Here is a 20,925-nt window from a genome sequence, read left to right as displayed (position 1 = left end):
ATCCACTCCTTTCCAATATCAAGTTCTTATCCTAAGCAATTATACTATTAACAAACTGTTGTTCCTTAACTGTTATACACATAAAAGTTCGATCTTTCTAATACTATGATAATACTCTAGGCAAAATGCACTATTAACAAACTGTTACTCTCTGACTGTTACACACATAATCCTCTATTACTTATTAAACATTTTAAATCCAACCATTAACTTTGCTCAAATGCAGCAGTTTAATCTTAACAGTCCTCTATTAAAGTTCTCCTATAATTCACAAAATTGAAGAAAAAAATTGAACTCACTTTAGGATTGCTACCCATTGCATATTCTTATTCTCTAGCTTTGGATTGGAGTTCTGACCTTTTCCTCTCATATTAGGTTTTCTCTCCCTTCTTACGGCAGTGATAGAGTTACTGATGGCTTCTGGGATACTGTCCTTCCGGCACTGAGGCGAAGATTTTCAGCTTGAGGAGTACTTGCGTGCGCATTACACTAACGGAGCAAATTCTTTCCTGCTCGAAAATTCCTCTGTTCGGATGATGGCTCCTGGCAAAGGTTTGTCAACAGATCAATGGTTTGCCTGGCAGACCGGCTCCTGAAGTCGCATCCTCGATGGCGTACATCTGATGGATAACCGCTGGGGTACCGATGATGACCTGTGGGTAACCAATTGACGACCTATGGATAACCGATACTTGATCTTCCGGCCAACGCCTTTTATTCACCTTCTTTCGGATCCCTGCAGAAGATATGGGACCCCGAATATTTCGGTGCGATCCCTTGTTCTTTCCTTGACACTGATCCTTTCTTTGATCTTCTACTACACTCCTTTAATCCTGTTTGTTCGGGCAGCAGAATTGCGTTCTGAAGTTTTTCGGTCCATCTGACACTGACCTTGAGTATTTACAGTTGGAACTCACAAACAACTTTCACATATCCTTGTAACGAGCTAACATACAAGTTTTCTGGTGGCAAGGTATTACAGTCCCTATGGGATTATTTACATTAACAAACTGTTTTAACTATATACAGATATACAGGTTATTTTTATAACATCCTTGCAGGGCTTGACTTCTGTAAAAATTGATGTAAGGCTTTCTGTCATTATTAAGCTACATCAAATTTTTACAACAGAGCTTAGATTTTGTTTAAGAGGTGCAGGTTGAGGAATAGTACTTAAGCTAAAATGATGTTTGCATCAGACGTGCATGTCAACATTAACATTTTTGGAGACTGTTTACAAAAATTACCTGTTTTTTATTTTATTTTATTTATTTTATTTTTTTGTCAGTTGCATATTGAAAGCTACCTTATAGAGAAAAAAAATTAATCTTCCTGTCCCAGTGTGAAGGGGGCACAAATGTTTTGAGCTGTTCATTAGTCAATCAGTTAGAATTTGAAATTTCTATATTATTATATATAGAAATTTTATGACCAGCTTAAAACTTGAGCTGGTTATACATGTAAAAATATTAGCCTAGGTAATAGCTCATGCTAAAGGTGTCAAAAGCTCCAATTATAATTCAACCCCCCCCCTCCCCCCAAAGTTTTTGTGGTCAGCATTTTTTTTAACTGGTTTGCATTCAGAATGTTCTCTCCCTCTTCTTTGGCTTCTCAACCCAACAAAGTAGAGAAACATCTTAATTGCGAGAAAATAAAAGAAAGTAAAAATTGAGTCTGCTGCAACACTATCATAGCAGCAAGCTGAGACAAAAAGCTGCGATTGCAACCACAGATTGTGCAGGAGGAATGCTGCAGAGTTTGTGGTTGTTTAAAATATGTGATCAACAGAAGGACTTGTATAAGGTGGGTGATTTCATTTGAATGGATTCAGAGTTTAGTCATCTCGAGAAATTATTGTTCACTGATAGTTTGGAAGTACAGAATCAGAAAACCTGGAATGTTTTGGGAGGAGGCGAGTGATTGTATATCCAGGAGGCAACCTAAATGTAAATGTGGTCACATGATGCTGAATAGGCTCCCTAGGTTCTTAATGTTAGTGGGATAATCAGCACCAAGGTATAAGGAATGTTCATCATCATCATATGCGTATCAAGGATTTAGGCCTAGCATGGCCTGTTCCGGCCTTAGAAGTCATCGTTTAAGAGGACGTCCTGGTTTTCTTTTTCCTAATGGCTTATACTTTAAGGCTTGTTTTGGTAATCTTTCTGTTTTCATTCTTTGAACATCCATTTATGTTTATATTTTTTAATTTTTCTATTACTGGTTCTTGGTTTAATTCTTTCATAATTTCTTCGTTTCTTTTGTGATCAAATAGGTTATACTTTGCAGTTTTTCTCATAAACTTCATTTCTGGTGTTGTTAATCTTTGTCTTTTTGTTTTATTGCCCATATTTTGCTTCCATACATTAAGACTGGTAGGGCTAATGTATTGTATACTTTTAGTCTGGTTTGTTTTTGAACTAGGTTTGGTTTAAATATAGAGTTTATTACACCTGTTATTTTTAAATATTTTGCAATATTTACATTTATATCTTTTTCATTTTCATATGTGATCATACATCCTAGGTAGTTAAATGAATTCACCTGTTCTAAGATCTTGTTATCTATTACTATTTTAGTTCTTGCTGAATCTTGTCCATTAAAGGCCATAGTTTTTGATTTTTCTGTTGATTATCATACCATAATCTTTGGATATCTCATTTAGATCTAAAATAGTTTCCTGTAAGTTATCTTCAGAATTTATAATTATTATTTGGTCGTCTGCAAAGAGGAGAGTGTTTAAGTTAACTAGGTGAAAGTTTAATTCCTTGATGTAAATTTTTATTCCATTTTATTATTATTTCATTTATGTAGATATTAAAAAGAGTTGCTGAGAGGGGACATCCCTGTCGGACCCCCTTAGTTTATCTCTCTCGTATATGATAGCTCGTGATTTAATCTTATTTGTATTTGATTATTTTCATATATACTTGTGATAACTTTTAGGATATTATTTGGCATTTGTCTTTCTTTTAATATATTAAATAATATGTTTCTTTTAACCTTGTCAAATGCTTTTTCAAAGTCAATAAATGCAATATGTGTTTCTAAATTGTATTCTCTTCTTTTTTCTATTATTAATTTTAGGCAAAAGGCCAAGTCTATACTTGATCGTCCTTTTCTAAATCCATTCTGTACTTCTAAATAAAGTTTTTCGGAATATTTCATTAGTTTGTTATTTAAGATTCTGCTATATATTTTATAACAGATTTAGTATACTGATACCTTTCTAGCTTTTAGGGTCATCTCTATTACCTTTTTTAAAGATAGGAATCACAATTGCTTTTTTCCATTCTATTGGGGGGAGGGGATACCAGTTGAGTAAATTTTATTTAAAAATAATGAGTCTTTTTTTGAATCTTGTTCCTGCATATTTATATGGTTCTGAACCTAGCCTATCTTCTCCAGGTGATTTTCCATTTCTTGTTTCTTTCAGGCTGATTTCTAATTCTTCTTTAGTTATTTCCTTTTCATTTTCGTTAAATATTTGCCAGTTGCCTTTTTTAAAATATTTGTCTGTCCACAATTCTGTGTAGTAATTTAGAAATTCTTCTAATTTCAATTCGGTGTTTAATTTTATGTTTTCTTTGGTATCTGCATTGAAGTGATTCAAAATCTTATATACATTGGGTGTTATTTTATATAAATCATGTTCTAAATTAGAAACAAATTTGTTCCATACACGTGGATAGGCTTATGTGTTCGTCAGACATGTTATGATAGGTTTCACGGTATAAAAGAACACAGATGGTTAAGCAAATAACTATTTATTAACTTAAAAGCTAATATTTCACTGGTCTTATATCCAGCATCTTCGGAGCACACAAACTTTGTGTTGTGTGCTCTGAAGATGCTGGATATAAGACCAGTGAAATATTAGCTTTTAAGTTAATAAATAGTTATTTGCTTAACCATCTGTGTTCTTTTATACCGTGAAACCTATCATAACAAATTTGTTCCATGATTCTCTGTCTTTTTCTGACTTCTCTTTTAGCTGTGGCTCTTATTCTTTTATATTCTATTTCATCTTCTAATCTTTTACTGCTTAACCATTTGTGATAGGCTTCTTTTTGATTATTTCTTTGATTGTATCATCCCAGATCTTCAGTTTTTTCCTTTTATTGAATTTTTTGGTCTTTCCTAAGCTTTCATTTGCTGCTGCATTTAGTATTGTTTTTATATTAAGCCATTCTATTTCTATTTCTTCATTTTGTTTTATTTTATCTAGATATTGGTTAATTCTTTGTTCATATAGGCATTGTACATTTGTGTCATTCAATAGTCTAGTTTTATAAACAAATGTTTCAATTTTTCTTTCTGTTCTTGTTACTTGTAGCCATTTAGGTGGTAATCTTAATTTTATTTTAACAAGGAAGTGGTCACTGCTTATTTCATATCCTCCGTGAACTCTAACATCTAGTGAAAATTTTGATGTCTTTTCATTTAATATGAAGTAATCTAATATTGATTTCCATCCTCTTGCTGCCCAAGTATATTTATGTATGTCTTTATGTTTATAGAAGGAATTCATTATTTTTAGGTTATTATAAACTACAAAGTCATTCAATTTTTTACCATTCCTGTTTAAAGTATGTTCTCCATGTATTCCTATATTATTATTATTCATTTTAAAAATTTTATGGAATTTACAATCGTGTTAAAAAAACTTTTTTATTATCTCGACATTTCGATCTTCACATCAAGATCATCATCTGGAGCGTACATAAATATACAGAACAAGCTGAGTTACACCATTAACTGTAAGCTAGAGAAACAATGATTTGATCACATGTTATTCTACTGGCGTGACCTCTGGTGAAAAAAAATAAATAAAAATAAAATAAAATAAATTTTTTTTTACATCAAGCTAAATTCTATTTTTACAATGACAGGAATAAACATTCTTTTAGATGGTTTTCTTTCAGAAACAATTGGTGTCCTATTTTTAGTTTTATGGAATTTACAATCGTGTTAAAAAAACTTTTTTATTATCCCAATGTTTCGATCTTCACATCAAGATCATCATCTGGAGCGTACATAAGTATACAGAACAAGCTGAGTTACATCATTAACTGTAAGCTAGAGAAACAATGATTTGATCACATGTTATTCTACTGGCTTGACCTCTGATGAAAAAAAAAAAAATTAAAAATAAATAAATAAATAAATAAAAATAAAATAAAATAAAATTTTTTTTACATCAAGCTAAATTCTGTTTTTACAATGACAGGAATAAACATTCTTTTTGATGGTTTTCTTTCAGAAACAATTGGTGTCCTATTTTTAGTGAAGGGTGTTCTTTAGAGTTGCACCTCGTGCACTGTCGGACAACCCATGCGTAATTCATAGTGAACTGTTTCTGAAAGAAAACCATCTAAAAGAATGTTTATTCCTGTCATTGTAAAAATAGAATTTAGCTTGATGTAAAAAAAAAAAATATTTTATTTTATTTTATTTTATTTTTTTTTTAATTTTTTTTTTTTTTTCACCAGAGGTCACGCCAGTAGAATAACATGTGATCAAATCATTGTTTCTCTAGTTTACAGTTAATGATGTGACTCAGCTTGTTCTGTATACTTATGTACGCTCCAGATGATGATCTTGATGTGAAGATCGAAACGTCGGGATAATAAAAATGTTTTTTTAACACAGTTGTAAATTCCATAAAATTTTTAAAATGAATGCTGATCACACCGTGTAACCCTAAAAGAAAGAATATATTATTATTAATTTTCGTGTTTCCAATTCTTGCATTTAAGTCTCTTGCTAAAATTATGTAATCATTTTTATTTATTTTATTATATATGTTTTATAGCTGATTATAAAAATCAGTATTATCCTGTTCTCTTCCTTCTTCTGGGGCATATAAACCAATTATTGTTAAATAGCCTCTGTCTATTTTTATTCTAGCTTCTATTATTATTTCATTCCATAATTTATAATGTTTTAACTGTTTTGAAAGGGAGTTATGAAGTTATGAATAAGGAATGTTGTGTGATGAAATTGCTGTTTATTTATACTACAACTATAGAATAACACATATGCCACAGTAAATAACTTTTTTACTGTGGCATATGTGTTATTCTATAGCTAAGGATACCCCACAGGTTTCACTATATAAAAAACGTTTATGCATCTAATTCCAGAAGTATTCAGGGGTTTGGGCATAGGTTGGTTCAACTTTGACAAAAGTTATATGCATTAGAGATTAGTCTCTTGTAGAGATTGGTTGACAGAGAATGATTAGTCACTGGGATAGAATGTAAGGGGAAGGGTATATAGAAGATAGCTGGGTTTAGTGTAGCTAATGATGGCAGTAGAATTGATACCAAAAAGTATAGAAACACATCGGGAGGACAGGGATTCAGAGGACAGTTAATTTGAAGCTATCTGATGTGAAATAGAAGAAATGAAATATAGTTCTTTGCTGCAATAGGCTAAGGGATATAAGAGAAAATACTAATGGTATGATGCATTGGCATATTAGCACAATGAGTGCAGGTCAGATAATTATTATGGGGGTTTTAACTATGGGGACATGGATTGGAAAGGGTTAATGGTCACATGGAAAGAAGGAAATGGAATTTATGCATCTGCTAAGATATAATTACCTGAGACAACATGTAATGGAGAGAACACAATGCTCATGAGTGCTGGATCTGGCCACACTATAACCAATATATGGGGGAGAGGACTGAAAAGTTCTGATAAACATCTAGAACTAAAATGTCTGGTTTGTGGAACAAGGGAAAGACTTTTTTCTTTTTTTTTTTCCTCAGAGGATTGCAAATGATGCAGCAGTATTGTATAACACTTCAGGGGGAATATATAGAATAATGTGTAAGTTACATGTATGTCCAGAGTCAGGAGGAGAAATTGCAGAAATTAAAAAGTTTCAGAGGGAATGTAAAGAAAAAGGTGATCAGCAAGCCAACAAGCAGTACAAGGCATAGGCAAGAGTAGTAACATGTATAGTAAAAAAAGGTAAAGCTGATGAGGCCAAAAGAAATCCCAAGAAATCCTTGCAAGTAAAAGGAAGAATGATTGCGGAATGATGACTTTAACAAGTGCTAGTGGTAAGAAGGTAAGAAGCAAACTAAATAGTTGAATTATTGAGTGATCATTTTGCAAATGTGTATCATCCAGCTGGAAATATTCCATTGCCAGATATAACATTGGCTGATGGAAGAATTGTGGGAGATGAATTGGAGGTGCTCAGTAGAAGTGGAGTGTGCATCCATGGTTCTAGGCCACCCGAAGAATGGCAACTTAAGTTCAATTCTAGTCACTGACTAGAGGAACTTTTTCTGAGCCCTTTTTTGACTGGCTCCTGAGTTAGTTGATCTCTGGCATGACCATGTGGGTTTTTTTTTTTTTGTCCCTTGAACTCAAGAAAATCAACCCTAGAACTCACACTGTTTCAAATAGTAAATATGGTATTAGGATTAAGGACCACAAGATGGCAGCAGTTGTCAGCTGCCTCTCTTCACTGGATGCCATGTATAATTAGTGATAGTCTTGGGCTGGCTATCTCTGATTGCTACCAGTGGAGATTGACCTGCTCCTCCAGTCTCCAAAAGTTAGATAGGGCTAAACGGCCTTGATACTCCCTATATGGGAATAAAAGGTGTTAGGAGATTTTACAAAAAAGAATTGCAGGTTCTTATAATATGATAAAACTTTACTATGACCACTGCCATGGGATTAGATGGCATATTAGCTTGTGTATTACAAGAATATGCAAGTAAATTGGCACCTCCTTTAATCAAGCTCTTTAATTTGAGGCTCAGTTTTGAAAAGGAAGTGGAAAGAGGCAGTTTTCTACCACAAAAAAAAGGGCTCAATGACATAGGTTGGAAATTATAGGACAGTCGGTATTTCGAGAGTGGTAGTTAAAGTACTGGAAAAATTACTAGCAGACAGAATTCAGTACCTTGGACAGGAATACAATACTATATAGAGAGGCAACATGACCTTGTGAAGGCTAGGCCTTGTCTTAGTAATATTCTTATTTTTTAAAATTTTTTTTTTTAACTAATAAAGTGACATTTGAGTTGGATAAAGGAAATGGCTACTTAGTGCCAGATTTTGCAAATGCATTCGACAAGATTCTGCATGGAACTTTTGTGTAAATTGGAATGGCTATGAATCTGGTGATTTGGATAAGAAGGTGGCTGATGGGCAGACATCAAAGCGCAATATATGGAGATTAGACGAATTTCTAATGGAGCTTGTGCCATTATAACATTTATTATACACAAGAATATAGTAATTTTGTCCTGTTATAGAATATGGAATAAATACTTGAAAAACCTCTTATCTGGCCATTTCATCATTTGGTCTTCAGTAACCCCAAGGAATCCATACTCTTACTGTATCTATACATACTCTTACTGTATACGCTGCTTGGAAAGAAGTTAGTGGACATCCCATAGGCAAGGTGCATCATGCCATGTAATGAGTCACATGTTTGTAACCAGTATAAATTGGAGTAATACGATGCTTCAAAGTCAGCGAAACTGTGTCTGGGTGAAATGGCTGCAAAAGAGAACTGATGGAGATTGAAAGAGGCATTGTGATAGGATGCCATGTTGCAGGTCTTTCTGTTCAGTAAATTGTTGACAGATTGGGCTATCCCAGGTCAATAATCAGTGGTGTTATACTGAGACGATAACATAGGGAGTCAACTGTATGTGCTGCCTGCAGTGGACGACCCACCACACTCACCGAATGTGACTATAGGGTGCTACATAGGATAATATAAAAAATCGCCATTTGTCGATCGACATATTGGATGCGGAGTTCCAGGCATCAACTGGAACACGAATCTGCACAAAAACATTCAGAATTAAGGCTCACAATGTGGATTTCGATGGTAGGACTGCAATATACAAGTCCCACATTACTCAAACCAACATACAGCATCGTCTTCAGTGCTGCAAATAGCACATATAGTGGGACATGGAAGCTTGGAAAGCTGTGTTGTGGAACAGCGAATCATGCTACAACCCCTACTGAGCAGATGGAAGGGTGTGCCAGATGCCCAGTGAATACCTCTTACCAGAGTGCATAACTCCAACTATGAAATTTGGAGGTAGCATTGTGATGGTATGGTTTTTCCTTGTTTGTCCTCAGACCTCTGTTTATGATGCCAAAAACATTGAACTCCGTGAGATATCTGAACATTCTAAACAATGCAATTCTTCCCACTTCATGGTATTTCTGCTGACCATTGTCTCTTTCAGCAAAACATTGCACTGCATAATAAGGCTGCTGCTGCTGTAACTGTGTGGTTTGTGGACATGAACAGCACCACATTTGACAGTGACAGCCTCCATAGAGCTATGAACTCAACCCCTTTTGAACATCTGTGGGATGAACTGGAGCATCAGATGAGGTCAAGGGACTTCCAATCCACAGCAATCCAGGACCACCTTACTTGCCTTCAGGAACAATGGTCCAAAATTCCTATTGATCGCTATCATACACTTGTGGAAAGTAGCCCCTTAGGATTGCTTCGGTCATCTTCATTCAAGTGGGAAAACTTGTGATTGCACAAATTCATTTACCCCAAAAGGAAATATTTTGATGAATTGCTCATTCATCTTCAACTTTATCCTCTTTTATGGTCTGCTATTTATCTACTTTCCCTTCCCTCAAATCAACCAGTACCATCCTCCCATAATTATTCTTTCTTTAACTCACCACATATTGAAAGAATATGTTCTTTGGCTTTTCCTTTCCAGCTGTGTCACTTTTCTGCCCTGTTATTTATAATTGAGAAATGATTATTGCTTCTCACTGCCTTCATAATGCCTTCTTTCAGATTACATGTTTAATCTCAGCATTGTCATGTTACATCTACATTATTTAATCTTTTAAACTTTGGAATGCATTTAGACTGTTGCTGTTAAATGTTTTTCACCAATGCCCAAGCAGCAGCAGCATTGATCTCCATCCCACCTAACCTCCTTATTCCATGCTGTTGCTCCAAGCAGTTTCTGTCTTGTAATTCTATTCATAACCTTTCCTCATAGAAGCTCTCATATGACCAGCCACTGTCCAGGTGATAACTTCATGATCACTTGCACCAACTGTAGAAATCATTGCCATCTAATTAACAATAACTTACTCAGTTACAATGATCCAATCCATGACTCTCATTTCATGTGCCCACATTACATACTGTCTGTGTAATGTAATTATCTATTGGATTCCATCTCTTCATTATAATTTCTATTTTGTAATTAAAATCCATCCACTATAATTACCTTCCACATTTCCTGGTCTGTTGCAACTATTTCCTCTCTACCTTGAGCAGGCAAGGGAATAATAAATAATATGCAAATGATATTTTTCCCCTACCCATTCTCATTTCTCTTACTGTCACTTTCCAAGGGGGAGTGAGAGAATATGTTTGAATCTTCAATTTGTTACTTCACTACAAGAAGTAGGATCATCTTGCTCTCATGAATTTGCTTCTCTGTCATGGATGTATACACACAACTTTCCAGCTGTATATAAAAGTTATGCAGATAATTTGGTGTTTGCCAACAGTTGTCATTATTGATTTTGCAATCTATAAAATGCTTAGAATTTCTGTTATTTTCAGGATGTTCATTTAAGGACAAATGGGAAAAAAAAAAAAAACTTTCCATGTCTTTATATGACTTCTATACTACCACCTTTATTAAACATTTTTCACTGTATTTTTAATCATATTTTTATGATGATTGTTTACATTTTTAGAAATGTGTTAATACTTTCAGTATGTCATACAAGCCAGAATTGTGAAGTGCAGAAAATATTTCTGATAGGAAGTAGAACTCAATACTTGCCACAAGGCTGCACAGCTGCTAACAAGATTTTTATTTAAAAATTATTTCATTTTAAAAACTTTTATTTTATTATTATTGAAATAATGTGATCATCTGGCATCCCTGTTTTTATAGAAAATGCTTTTATATTTTGTTTGTTTTTTAGGCAGTAAAGGAATTTATTTCAATTGTTAATGAACTAAGACTCCATCAAAATGTTGGTCCACTGTCATGGAGTACTGCTGTGAAATTTATGATGGCTAGAAAATTTGATGTACATAGGGCTTTAGGCTTATATGAAGCTCATGAGGTAATTGTTTTTTATTTACCTTGCATTTATGATGTGGGTCTAATTTTTAAAACTTCTGTGGTCTATTTTTATGCATTATCTTTTGGTATTTGAACTTTAAAATTTATATTCAAAAGAGATGAAATAACATTGATATATAATAGAATCCATTTAATGGGGCAGCTGTTTATTTGGGACAAATGTTAAAGAACCAAACCAGATCCAGAAAATTGCCAGAGATTTCTTCGTTTATTTGGTACAGGAGATGTAGCATTCAAGATTATCCTTCTGAGGTAATCACTTGTAAATGGCTAGTTGGTTTAATATTTATTGAACAAGGAGTGCAAAGGTTATAAATAAATAAATGACTTACAGCTTTGTTCTTGCACATCTTTTGGATGACAAATGACTCATCACTCCTCTCACCGACTCAGCTTATACACCATGTTATCTTCTAAGGAAGACAGTTTCTAACTAACATTTAAGCGCACTTGTGTCATCTTTCATGCTGAGTCAACACCTATTCAGAAAAGTGTGGAGATTTTTCAGTGCTCAGTTTTTTTATTCTATTTTATTTTTTAATTTTATGAAATTTTGGATTCTTACCAAGATGCCAAATAAAGTTCTTTTATGTCAAATCTGAGCCAGTTAAATGACTGTCTGATGAATACCTGGCAGGTTGTGGATATAAATGCAAGACTAACTAACTAGACTAAAATCAAAGGCCATTCACTCAATACCAGTCATCTTTGTCTGTCTGGGATAACTGATACAACAGTAAGATAAACTGTGAGAAGAATGAACATGCTATGGAAAAAAGAGAACATCCCAAAAATGGTGTGAAAGTAAGGATCCTTATGTTGAGGATGGCCTAAATCAGCGATGGCGAACCTATGACACACGTGTCAGCACTGACACACCTTGGATGTTGAAAAATATTGGTATTCTGATGAAAAAACTAATTTCAATAATTTCAGTTTATTAAATTAATTGTATAATATGAATTCATATGGTATATCAATGTCCTATTAAATAAATAGCCTAATATGATATGTATAAGTCACCATCTATGATTAAGTAGTTAAATTTGTAATGCATGTATGCAAGTGGCACATCAACAGTGTCAATATTTAAAAAAAACGATGTTTCACACACCTGGGTAAAAAAGGTTCGCCATCACTGCCCTAAATCAATGGTTATTACTATTACTATTATTACGGGCAACTCCAGGGAGTCATTAGACTCATCGAGGGAGGCCCCAAATCATATTCATCACAACTATTTGACATTCATACAGTATCTATCATACCTCGCCTTAAACTCATTCACTGTCACAGCATCCACCACAGACTCAGGGAGCGCATTCCACTCATTCACTACTCTAAAAGTAAAGAACCCAGCTCTAACACCTTTACTAACCACACTTTTGCCCAGTTTCCATGGATGTCCCCTAGTCCTCCCACAACCAGCCCTGTTCTCAAAAATATCTTCTGAATTAATTTTATAGAAACCCTTCAGTAATTTGAATGTCTCAATCATATCTCCCCTCCTCCGCCTATCAACCAATTTTTGCAACCCACAAATTTTCAACCTGTTCTCATACGGTTCATTCCACAGACCTGCTATCATCTTGGTCACTCGCCTCTGGATCCTCTCCACCTCCTCTCCTCTCCACCCCATCAAGAAGAAACCTAGGTGACCAAATCTGAGCACAGTAGTCTAGATGGGGTCTTATCAAGGCTCGATACAGAGGAACAATAACCTATTCATTCATTATGGTTATTCATTATAACTGGACGAGGGGTGTGCATCACTGATCCTGTGTTAAAAAAGAAATCAGAGACGCTAACTAAGAAGTTGTGTCATGATGATTTTAAAGCAGCAAATGTTTGATTGTCTCAAAGGAAATGTTGGCATGATATTAAATTCAAGTTATATAAATTAAATATTTAAATATCAAATATTTTCTAATTGGGTGTTTAAGGGTCAAAGCCGTATAACTAAGAGGAGACCTCCACATAGCCTTTAAAGGAATGCAGAGAACTGACTAGGGCTTCTGACCTAATGTCCAATCCTCCCCTTCTCATGATGCACCCTGTTAGGTATCTACCTGGATACAGAACGAACGAGGATGGGCTGGCAATTTGAGATTTAGCCGACCAAATTGTATTCTTATTGGTTTAAACCAAAATATAAAAATGATGGTACAACATGACAGAATTTTGTGCAGGCTGCGTGCCACCCAGTTAAACAAGGCCCCATTGTTTTTGCCAGGGAATAGGGATGAACAGCAAAAAGTCAGCTACTTCAACAAATCCTGAAACACACCCCAACTCAGCATCACCAGAGTTCAAGATCGGTACTATCAATATAAGAAGCCTGAATGGCAAAGAAATGGAACTAGCTGAGGAATTGAATAAGTACCAGACTGACATAATAGCAGTGACTGAAACAAAAAAGACAAAATCTGGTGAGATTGTTCTGAACAATACATACAAAATGTTATATTTAGGCAATGACAATCAGAGAAAAGAAGGCATAGCTATAGTATTGAACACAAAATACAGGGCTAATCATTTTGAATGGCGAGCAATATCAAGTAGGGTGATGTAGGCAAATATCAGAATGGAGAACTGGACAATGAGACTTATTTGTGCCTATGGTCCCACAGAAGGTTTTACTAAGATAGAAATGGAGGAATTTTTGAGGCTTTAGAGAAAGCAACTGACACAATGAAAAAGGAAATGATGGTCCTTGTTGGGGATCTAAATAGCAGAGTAGGAAATGATTGTCAGACATACAAAAATATTTGGAGAAAAGAGCAAAGCTAATAAAAATGGCAAATACCTGTTGGATTTCTGTTGAGGTTATTACTAACACAATGTTCCAACATAAAAATTGCATAAATTCACATGGAGAGAAGAGACAAGGAATAAGAAAAGTCTCATTGACTATGTTATTGTTGATAGTGATGTTTTCTCCCTGGTACAGAACACTAGAGTGTACAAAGAATTTGAAATTGGAAGTCATCACCATTTAGTCTTGAGCAGAATAAAATTGAATTTCATATTGAAAAGAAGAACATGTAAGAACGTTTTAAAGCGAATAAAAGTTGAGTAGCTCTCAGATGTGAACTGCTGACTAAAATACATTATTCAAGAAAAAATGAAAGAGTTTGAGAACAGGAACCAGTCTTTTGAGAGGCAGTGGAAAATACTGAAGATAACATTGATTGATTCAACCAGAAAGGCATGTGGTGAGGTTGTCTGCAAGGATAGAAAAATCAGACTCTATGGTGGACACAGGAGTCAAAGAGACAGTGAAGGAAAAGAAGAAATCATATCAAAAGTTCCTGGCAAATAAGTCAACTTGTACTCTTAGAAAATACATAGACAAATGTAAAAAAGCTAAACACTGTGTAAAACTAACTAAACGAAAGTCATGGGAAGACTTTGATGAGAACATAGAACATAAATATCAAGAAGGTGGTAAGATATTCTTGAGGTTGAAGAAGAAACTCAGAAATGGAGGAAAGAGTGCTGTGAAAGGAATTAGAGATGATAAAGGTGACATGGAAACTGGAGAGAATTATATCCTTGATGTATGGAGTAATTACATCAAAAAATTGCTAAATGAAACAAGCAGACATCGCAGTATTAAAAAACACTGACCAGGCATGCAGTCAGGAATATATATCCATACTTGAAGTAGAAAAAGTCATCAGATGCCCTGAAATGTGGAAAGGCAGCTGGAATAACGATATTCAACCAGAAATGTTCAAATATGGAGGTATAAAAGTCTTACAGTGGCTGTACTGCATAATTCACAAGGTCTGGATAGAGGGACAAATTCCAGATGATTGGAATAGAGCTCTCATAGTATCCATATATAAAAAAAGAAATAAAAATGTATGTGAGAATTACAGATGTATTTCCCTACTGAATGTTCCTGGTAAGATTTATGCAAGTATACTTAAGAAACAGCTGAGAAGGATTGTGGAATGGAAGCTTGGTGAAGAACAAGCTGGATTCAGGCCAAATAGAGGCTGTTAGGACATTATTTTCACTATATGACAAATAGTTGAGAAATTGTGGGAATATAACAAAGATCTATATTTAAGATTTGTAGACCTGTAAAAGGCTTATGACAAGGTGCCAAGAGAAAAGCTATTCAAAACGCTACAGTTGTATGGTATCAATGGGCTATTATATCAGGCAATACTTTATATGAGTTTTAAGTCAGCAGTTAGAATTGATACAGGAAGATGGTTTTATGTTAAATCTTGTGTCAGACAAGGATGTACATTATCCCCTCTGTTATTTATTATCTATATGGATCACATTATGAAGGAAAGTGGTATCATATTTGGAGATGTTAATCTCAGCTCTTTACTTTATGCTGATGATTTTATACTTCTAAATAAATTCGGTACATGTCTGCAAGATTCTCTGACTAAATTGAATAACTGTTGTAACAGATTTGGTATGAAGGTCAGCAATAACAAGTAAAAGACAATGAAAATAGGCAGAAGCATTGAAAATATCAACTGCATTGTGAATGGAGAACCTATAGAATAAGGAAAACATTTCAGCTACTCAGGCACAATTTTTGGTGAAAATGGTAAATTAAATATGAAAATAGACAATAGAATCAACAAAACTGTTATGTAGGAATAAATTTGACAACTGAATAAATTTATATGGTAAAGAGAGCAAAATTAATCAAAACACTAAATTAACTGTATACAACAAATTGTTCAAGCCAATTTTAACTTATGGATCTGAGATCTTTGTTAGAAATAAAACACTTGATCAAAAACTAGAGAACACAGATATGAAAGTCCTAAGAAAGATTAGAGGCATGAACAGATAACATCAGTGGCAATATTGTATTAAAAGCGAGGATATTATGAAAGAACTGAACATTGTTAGCATCCAAGAAGGTGTTAGCAGAGCTAATCTCAGGTGGCGTGGTCACTTAAACAGAATGGGAGAGGAAAGATTAGCAAAACAAGTGTTCTCTGCCAGGTTGGCAGAAAAAAGACCAAGATGTAGGTGGATTGATACAGTAAAAAGTGTCCTAGAAGATAGAATTATAAGATCTGATAATGTTAAAGTCTTGACAGGAAACAGATTGATTTGGAGGAAAATTATAGATAAGAAGTTAGTAATGATGTAACTTTTTCATGCAGTACTATCATATCCTGTACACCCCTTGAGGGTTTTCAAAGATCAAAGACTAGAGACCACAGATGTGAAAGTCCTAAGAAAGATTAGAGACATGAACAGATGGCATCAGTGGTAATATCGTATTAATAACGAGGATATTAGGAAAGAACTGAACATGGTTAGCATCCAAGAAGGTGTTAGCAGAGCTAATCTCAGGTGGCGTGGTCACTTAAACAGAATGGGAGAGGAAAGATTAGCAGAACAAGTGTTCTCTGCCAGGTTTGCAGAAAAAAGACCCAGAGGAAGACCAAGATGTAGGTGGATTGATATAGTAAAAAATGTCATAGAAGATAGAATTATAAAATCTGATAATGTTGAAGCCTTGACAGGTAACAGATTGATTTAGAGGAAAATTATAGATAGGAAGTTAGTAATGATTTAATGTAATAACGATAAGCTGTCTGCTGCGTTATTATAATATCTTTTTTTATTCTTTATTTTACTAATTAGCAGTGTGCTCTTTTTCTCTCATAACCTTCTTTACTTATTCTACTGCATACTATTTTTATCCACTTTCCGTATTTACTAGTCATATGCCTATGAACACTGGAAAATTTATTTGTAAGACTGCGCCATCCAATATATAATTTTCGGCATAAGACTAAGTAATACGTCCGGTAGATTTCTCTCTCCCTCGCTTACTAGCATGAATTCCTTCAACAAAGTTTATATATACAGTCGTGGTTCTTAAGTCCTTAAACTGCTTTTAATGCCTTAGTTGTTTCCCGCTCTCAAGTCCGATTTATTTAGGAACAGTGCAGTTGTAAATAAACAATCAGGCAGCACTCTTTTAACAAATAATTAAAACACATTTTATTTACATTAATATGAAATATACATGAATTAAACAATAGGGAGATTGCTTACTCTATTCCATCTAAAAAATCTTTAGCATAAATTAGAACCCTTTTACTTCAACACTAAATAATCTCTTTAACTCAAAAACTTATTTACTTTCTGTTTACAAATTCAACTTATTAAACTTCTAGTTTACTTGCAAAAAGCTTAGCTAACTCTCTGTTAAGTTATTTTTACAAATTTGATGTCAATTTCTGAAATGCCAATTGATTCTCTTAAGGACACTTCTTATTACCATTAAAGAAATTCTTAATAGTCCATCTAATACATATTATAAGAGGGAATGTACAAAAGGGGGGAACTTAATAAACAAAGTTTGCACCTGAAAATATCTTCAGGACTGGGGTAAGGTAATACAACACCGGGCAATTCGTAGCAAACTTGGACCAAGCTAACAATACTCCTATCTCAGTATCTCCCATAATGCAAAACACATCTCCTTGTGGATATGTATAATGTTATGCATTAAGGGAAGGGCCACTACCCAGACTAGTTTCAACCTTTATTGAGATCTTTTCAGTGGGAGCCAGGCCCAGAAGTGGAGATACCAGGCAGAAGCAATGACGAGGTCATCTTTACCTATAGGAGTTTCCAAAAGGTGTGCTACCTTTTTATTAAATTATTCTGGATTTATAGAAAGATGTTGAAAGTTTATTTTTCACTTGGTTAGACTATAATAAATTCAGTTTAATCCTTTATCCAAGTGTGAGCAAAGAAAGTTTGCACCTGAAAATATCTTTAGGACTAGGTTAAGGTAGTAGTTTAATCCTTTATTCAAGTGTGAGCAAACAAAGTTTGCGCCTGAAAATATCTTCAGGACTGGGGTAAGGTAGTTGTACTACCTTACCCCAGTCCTGAAGATATTTTCAGGCGCAAACTTTGTTTGCTCACACTTGGATAAAGGATTAAACTGAATTTATTATAGTATAACCAAGTGAAAAATAAACCTTCAACATCTTTCTCTAAATCCAGACTAATTTAATAAAAAGTGGCACACCTTTTGGCAACTCCTATAGGTAAAGATTACCTTGCCATTACTTCTGCCTAGTATCTCCGCTTCTGGGCCTGGCCCCAACTGAAAAGACCTCAATAAAGGTCGAAACTAGTCTGGGTAGTGGCCCTTCCCTTAATGCATAACATTATACATATCCACAAGGAGATGTGTGTTGCGTTATGGGGGATACTGAGATAGGAGTGATGTTAGCTTGGTCCACCTTTGCTACAAGTTCCCCGGTGTTGTACTACTTTACCCCAGTCCTGAAAATATTTTCAGGTGCAAACTTTGTTTGCTCACACTTGGATAAAGGATTAAACTAATTTATTATAGTCTAACCAAGGTGAAAAATAAACTTTCAACAGGTGGAACCTACAAAGGCTCTGTATTGCACATTCAGTCAAAAAGTCTTTCACTAAAGTCTTATGGCATTTCTTTCATCTCAGATTTCAGGCTTCCTTCAGGAATGCCCTGCATCAGCAGTATCTTGTCGGGAAAATAGCGGGCTGTGGACTGCAACGTGCAGTACTCATACAGCTCCAACAAAAAGGTTGTTCTCCCACGGCGAAAAGAAAAACTTCTGAGCGAAGCTGCTTTGGGAATTTACATCAGCTTTTCTCCTCTATCTTGGGCTTGCCGAAATGCCTGGATGACTGGCTCTTCTATCTGCCATCTGCAATAGCTCAAACTGCTGCCTCCAATAACTGAAACTGCCACCAACTTATTCTCTCTCTCTTTTGACTGGCGAATGGGTTCCCTCTCTCTTCGGTAACTCGAAGCTCTTTCTGGTGGCGACTGGAAGTCCCTATTGCTTGGCTCTGTCCCTTTTTATTAAGTCTTTTCTGAGACCTTGCACGAAGGGTTGTAACTCCTGAAGAATTCGGCATGACTCTTTCATTTTCTTTCAAGTTCAACCTGCTCTTTGTTCTCTCCGTGCACTCTTTTGATCGTCAGTTGCCGGCAAGTGGAAAGTTGTTTGAACCTTTTAGACTGGCTTTGGAGGTGTTTATGCACAGAGCTTGTAAGCACTTTCTCATACACACAAAAATAGTAAACATCCTTTCTTATGCCCTTGTAGAGAGCTATTACACAATGTTCCAGTGGCAAAACATTGCCTTTGTTTTTGGCATTGTAAAATATTCTTGTTAAAGGAATAAATACAGTTAATTTCCATATGGTTATTTACAATAATATCTAACATAAAATATACAGAGACAAACAAGGTTATTTTTACAGTATTCTCATCGGACTTGACCTCTGTAAAAAAAAAAAAAAAAAAAAAAAAATGTAAAGCACTTTGGTATTTTTAAGCTACATTGAGTTTTTACAGTAACTTTTTCATGTAGTACTATCATATCCTGTACTCCCCTTGAGGGTACATGTCAGGAATTTGATGATGGTGATATTTTCTAATGTGTTCTGTATTTTGTTTAATAGAAGAACAGTTCTCTTTTGATATTGACAATGAGAAAAATTTAAATAGATACATATTTCATTTTTATAATTAATTTGAATAAATAACTTGTTGCTCAGTATTTTTAATGATTAACATGAAACTTTGAGTAATTCTGACAGCTGCTTAATTGGGCCAAAATCCTCTAGTTCCTACTACTGGAGAGCTGTGACTGAGACCCGTGATATTACATGCATGCTGTATGACTCATTCTTGTATTTAGAATTTAAATGTTGTTACCGGCTTTTTCTGTCTTCTCCTGAAAGATGCTCGTGTCATAGTGAGCGAAATATATAGGAGTAATATATTATATTTTCTCTTACATGTGCGAAGCTATTATTCAAAAAAAAAAATATATATATATATATATATATATTTATTTATTTATATATATATTAGGATAACCAAGTAATTTTATAAGCTGGGTTATTTTTACTCCTAATCCCAAGTAAGCAAACAGTTAAGTTCACGTCTGAAACGTAGTTCAAGTCTAAAGATGGTACAACACCAGGGCAACTCATTGTAAAGGTGGGTAAAGCTCTGATCACTATTCTTAGTATTTCCCATAATGTAAAGCACATCTCACTAAAAGATGTACTGCAATACATTATGGGTGGGGTCACTACCCAGACCGGTTTCAACCTTTTTTGAGGTCTCCTCAGTGAGTAGCTAGATCCTAAATACCAAGGTTTTAGTAATACAGAGCCTTATCAACTTTACCTATACAAGTTGCTACAAGGTGTTTTTATTTTTAATAAAAATCTCTGGAGGAGATATAGATGAAAATGAATTTTTAACTTGGGGATATTGTATATTAGGATAACCAAGTAATTTTATAAGCTTGGTTATTTTTACTCCTAATCCCAAGTAAGCAAACAGTTAAGTTCACGTCTGAAACGTAGTTCAAGTCTAATGATGGTACAACACCAGGGCAACTCATTGTAAAGGTGGGTAAAGCTCTGATCACTATTCTTAGTATTTCCCATAATGTAAAGCACATCTCACTAAAAGATGTATACTGCAATACATTATGGGTGGGATCACTACCCAGACTGGTTTCAACCTTTTTTGAAGTCTCCTCAGTGAGTAGCTAGATCCTAAATACCAAGGTTTTAGTAATACAGAGCCTTATCAACTTTACCTATACAAGTTGCTACAAGGTGTTTTTTAAAGTAAAAAATATCTGTAAAGTTGATAAGGCTCTGTATTACTAAAACCTTGGTATTTAGGGTCTAGCTACTCACTGAGGAGACCTCAAAAAAAAAAGGTTGAAACCAGTCTGGGTA

The 20,925-nt window shown here is 34.6% G+C and overlaps 1 protein-coding gene across 1 annotated transcript in view; it reads left to right on the top strand.

Annotated features, from left to right (window-relative positions):
• LOC150098105 (tyrosine-protein phosphatase non-receptor type 9-like) overlaps positions 1-20,925 on the top strand; it is a 249,440-nt gene that overhangs the window by 12,214 nt on the left and 216,301 nt on the right. The window contains exon 2 of the mRNA XM_090406500.1: positions 10,984-11,127. Coding sequence (XP_090262626.1) covers positions 10,984-11,127 — 144 coding nt within the window. The remainder of the gene's footprint in view (positions 1-10,983; positions 11,128-20,925) is intronic.

This window comes from Typopeltis vanoorti, chromosome 16, assembly GCF_054136105.1.
Source record: "Typopeltis vanoorti isolate ZY-2024b chromosome 16, IOZ_Tvanoo_1.0, whole genome shotgun sequence".
Classification (NCBI taxonomy): domain Eukaryota; kingdom Metazoa; phylum Arthropoda; class Arachnida; order Uropygi; family Thelyphonidae; genus Typopeltis; species Typopeltis vanoorti.
Note: the sequence above shows the minus strand (reverse complement) of the source record. Positions and strands in the feature narration are given on the sequence as shown.